General features: G+C 35.0%; 1 protein-coding gene across 1 annotated transcript; it reads left to right on the top strand.

Moving 5' to 3' along the window:
• Positions 1-966: 966 nt before the first annotated feature.
• Positions 967-1,851, top strand: LOC107814253 (uncharacterized). The gene is made up of 3 exons (XM_016639629.2): positions 967-1,315; positions 1,400-1,512; positions 1,610-1,851. The coding sequence occupies exons 1-3, from the start codon at positions 1,033-1,035 to the stop codon at positions 1,700-1,702; spliced, it is 489 nt and encodes a 162-aa protein (XP_016495115.1). The 5' UTR covers positions 967-1,032; the 3' UTR covers positions 1,703-1,851.
• Positions 1,852-4,471: the final 2,620 nt, after the last annotated feature.

The raw sequence follows: 4,471 nt of genomic DNA, 5'->3' as shown, positions 1-4,471 counted from the left end.
AATTTTTATTTCACTTCAGAATGATTCTTACATTATTACTTACAATATAACAATTTTTTCATTATTATTTACTATATAAAAAATCAATACATTATAATTCTTGTATGATTAATATATGAACCAAAATGATCCCTAATTGATAGAGTTCATTGTTAAGGCTTTATGGCTAGCAGTCTAGCTTAACCAGCTAGACATTTGGTACTCTGTACTATATTTTCCCGGTAGAAAAAGCATTTATCTTGAGTTATGCGTTCGGTCTGCATAATAGTACTAGCAAAACTTTAGTGGTCGGACAACGTAAAACTGACTTTATGTGGGAGAATATAAACATGTACAGTACAGCCGGTAATTAAAGTTACCACTTCGAGTAGAATTTAAAACTAAAAGTGATTGCATTTGCTGATTTGCTATAGTTATTGGAATTATAAAATGTACTCCCTCTTCTCCATTTTAATTGTTAATCTTTGACTACTATATCCTTATTTATTTATCATAATTAGACTTTTTAAGCAATGTAATTAATATTTTTATTTTCAACAACAACAACAATAATAAAAAACTCAGTATATTCTCACATGTGGGGTTTGGGGAGGGTAGTATGTAAATACACCTTGCCCCTACCTAATGAAAGTAGAAATGTTGTTTCCAATAGACAATATTTTTATTTTCAAGAAGAATTCATGCTATAAATTAATTAATTACTTTTATTTTTTAAAATAAGAAATATTTTGAACTAATCATTTTTACTAATGGGAAGGAGTAATGAAAAAGTCCAAATTTAATGTTGAACTTTGTGAAATAATCCAAATTTATTCTAGTACCTCTGCTGTCATAAATTAGTCCAACTATACCTTTATTACTAACGGCGTCAAATTTGTAAACATGCCATTATTTTTAGTTGTAAATAAATACTATAGGTGCCCAAAGGTGTAGTTAAATTCTTTATATATAAAGGGGATAGGTAGCTTGGTGTGTGTAGCTAGAGAGAGACAATCCGTGCTCATTTCACTATCTAGAGAGAGAGAGAGAGAGATGGGGAATTGCCAAACTATTGATAATGCAGATTTGCTCATACAACACCCCAATGGTAAAGTGGAAAAGCTTTATTCTGCAGTCACTGCTACCCAAATTATGAAGATGAATCCTGGCCATTATGTTGCTCTTCTTCTCACCACCACCACCACTATGTCCCCACCCTCAAACAAAACAACTACCAACACTAATATTAGCCCAATACGAATTACGCGAATAAAGCTTCTCAAGCCAACTGATACACTTGTTCTTGGTCATATTTACAGACTAGTTACTGCTCAAGGTTGGTCATTTTCTAGGTTAACTACTCAATTATCTTGGTTTTTGATGTGTTATGTAGTTACACCTTTTTCTTGATTATACACAGAGGTAATGAAAGGATTGTGTGCCAAGAAGTATGCAAAGCAGAAACAGTTTGAATATTCAGAGGACAAAATAACACAGACATTACATTCTAAGACAGCTGTTCATCAGGACAAGGTGAATATTAATCTTCCAAATTTCACAAACTTAATTTCCTTTGTATTTCAAAGAAAGAACATGTTTGTTTACTTCAAATAGCTGATTAAATTTTCAGGTAATTAAACACGAAAAACATCGAAAGTCTATAGGTGCAAAATCAAGAGCCTGGCATCCTTCGTTGCAGAGCATATCTGAGGCTGCAGACTGATTTGTGATGCTTCTATCTTATGATTAAATTGTTTCTCTTGGAGAAAAAGTCCATGGAATTGGTGGTTTCTCAAATTCAAGTTAAGAGTAGCTTGTGCGGAATTAGTCACATGTATAGTAAAGGAAAAACGAGAAAAAAGATCTCCTACATTTTTACTTTTCGATTGTTTGGAGGCACTTACTCAATTGAAATTACTTATAAGCACCAAAGTTTGTTTAATTCAAAAACTAATAAGATAATGGATATATCTAATGGAATGGATCATTCGAACAGAGTAATGATTCTCCTACCATGTGCTGTTGATCAACCAATATGTTACTTTAAGAGCGAAATAACAGTTGCTTTCTCTTTTTTTAATGAACCTTGCAATTGGTTTGGGTTGGGGTTGGGGTTGGGGGGGATGATGATTAAATTACATACGAGATGTATAATAATAATTGAATGGGAAAAACTTTTTTTTTTTTGGAAAAGATCACACTTGGTCTAAGCTGACAATATCATCGGAGAATATCCATTCTAAAAGTGACTTAACTCGGCTCACAACTAAAATCCGAGATCGTTGAATGAGCATGTCAATTGGCTTGGTCTAATCTAAAATCAAATTAATCCATAGATTGTTTACCGTTCACTTGTACAAACTCTATACTCTATAGCTCTTATTGCTTTACTGTTAGAGAAGACGTATCATAAGGTTTTCGTTTGGCGAGTTGTTACTTTGAGAAAGAAAAGAAGAATATTCAACAATCTATCACTGCACTTGTCACTCTTCTGTAGAAATTGTCTCACATTTAACGTAAATAATACGTAGTAGGGTCCGAAATTGAAATGATGCCTTTTTGGGCATAAAATACCTTTATACAGTTTAAAAAAAGTTGCATTTCTAACTAAAAACGCAGTATAATACTGCATTTTCCTATAAAATTGGGCCCACCAATATAAGAGTTCTGCAGGACTGCGGAGAATATTTGTTTTTTAGTTTAAAACGTATTATAATACTATATTTTACACTGAAACATAGTATTATACTGCATTTTACACTAATTTTAGGACTCACCAATAAGTGTTCTGCGGATAACTAACATAACAATAATTCAAATACATAAAATGTGGTATTATACTGCGTTTTACATAAAAAAATTCAGCACCCCAAGCTCGAACTTGTCTAATTTAAAGGCGTTTGATTTTTATGAAAATCCATTCAAAACTTTCTTTCAAATTTCTGTTCATACTTCTCTTTTCTTCTTATCAAACATTTTTTTTGTAATGTTTGAAGAGCCAAAAATAAGGGTTTCATTATATTGGGGAGTGAGGTTGTAATGGAGAATAACTCTGTGAGGTATAGCTCACCTCCACAGTGTCATATTAAATTGCCGTTTACAGTGGAGTACGATAAATTGGTATCGTTGTTACGTAAAAAAATGAGTGTGAGGAAACGTTCGGTGAACCTTAAAGTAACCGGTAGATTTCCGTATTCAGTGACTCCGCAAGGGTTTGCTTATTATTCTGAGTTTAACATCGAAGATGATGAAACTCTTAGAGATTTTTTGCGGATTTCGGATGAAAACAGGGAATTTATTGTAATAAAATTGTTGAAAATGTATGTCAAGGTTGAAGACGTTCCCAATAATGAGGGTGTGCATAGTAGGGATAACCCCCACTCATCGGGTGGTTATTCTGGAGCAGTTTTTGCCGGACAGATTGCTGATGAAAGAGCTTGCCTTGATTTAACCTTGTCACCACCGGCGAATGAGCAGCCACAAAATAATTTTTTGACTTTATATAATCCACAAGATGCCTGGTAAACTTCAATTTTTCTACGCTTTAGCGATGTTTATTTTATGTTTTAATTGGATTTGTATTAACACTCATATTTTTCATAGGGGGTACCGTCCGGATATGAATTTTACAAGTTATGACATCGCCCCTAGTTGGAATATGCGTAGTTCTGGCATATTGGACCACGGTGGTCCATCCGGGAGCCATCACCAACAAGAAAATATTCATCATGGAACGTCAACACAGTACGACTTGTAAGTAAAGTGATATAGCTATATGTAAAGTATTTATCTAGTTGGGTAGCTTATCATTTTGTTCTTTTTGTGCAGTAAAAACGAGCAACTTGATGTTCCTGACCTCACACAGTTGCCCATAGACGACGTACTGACTAGTGATTTGGCATATGCGCAGAGTCAGGAAGATGATAGTGATTATGACAAAAACGACGATGAGTCTGGAGATGACACACCCTTCCATGATGAGGATGATGACAAGGAGTAAATAGATGCGGAACCTGAGCTGACGAGGGAGCATGCTCCTCCATCTCCCGTTAGACCAAGAGTGTACGAGTCTCGCGTGTCCTTTCATGAGCGGAATATTCCCTACCTTGATAATTTTCCAAGTATGCTGGACGTGGATGCCCTCAAAAGGGATGATGATGAATTTCGGTCAGCTATGTGGGATGATTCTAGACCAACGGTGCTTGCAAAGGGCATGTATTTCCCTGATAAAGCTTGCATAATCAGGGCTGTAAAAATTTACAGCGTAAGAGAGTGCCGTGAGATGACGGTAAAGGAGTCAACTACGAAAGTATACAAGGTTGTATGCCGTTGAGACTTTATAGGTTATCACTGGATGTTGCATGCCAGCAAGAAGAAATCAGGTTTGTGGAAAGTGGGTAAATGTATTAGCACCCACAGATATGAAATGGACACTGTAAGCACGTGATTTTTGACCCTCCCCGAGGATTTTCACATTTTTTTAGCATAAATA

The sequence above is a fragment of the Nicotiana tabacum genome, chromosome 8, assembly GCF_000715075.1.
Source record: "Nicotiana tabacum cultivar K326 chromosome 8, ASM71507v2, whole genome shotgun sequence".
Taxonomy (NCBI): domain Eukaryota; kingdom Viridiplantae; phylum Streptophyta; class Magnoliopsida; order Solanales; family Solanaceae; genus Nicotiana; species Nicotiana tabacum.
This window is presented reverse-complemented; position numbering and strand designations above follow the sequence as displayed.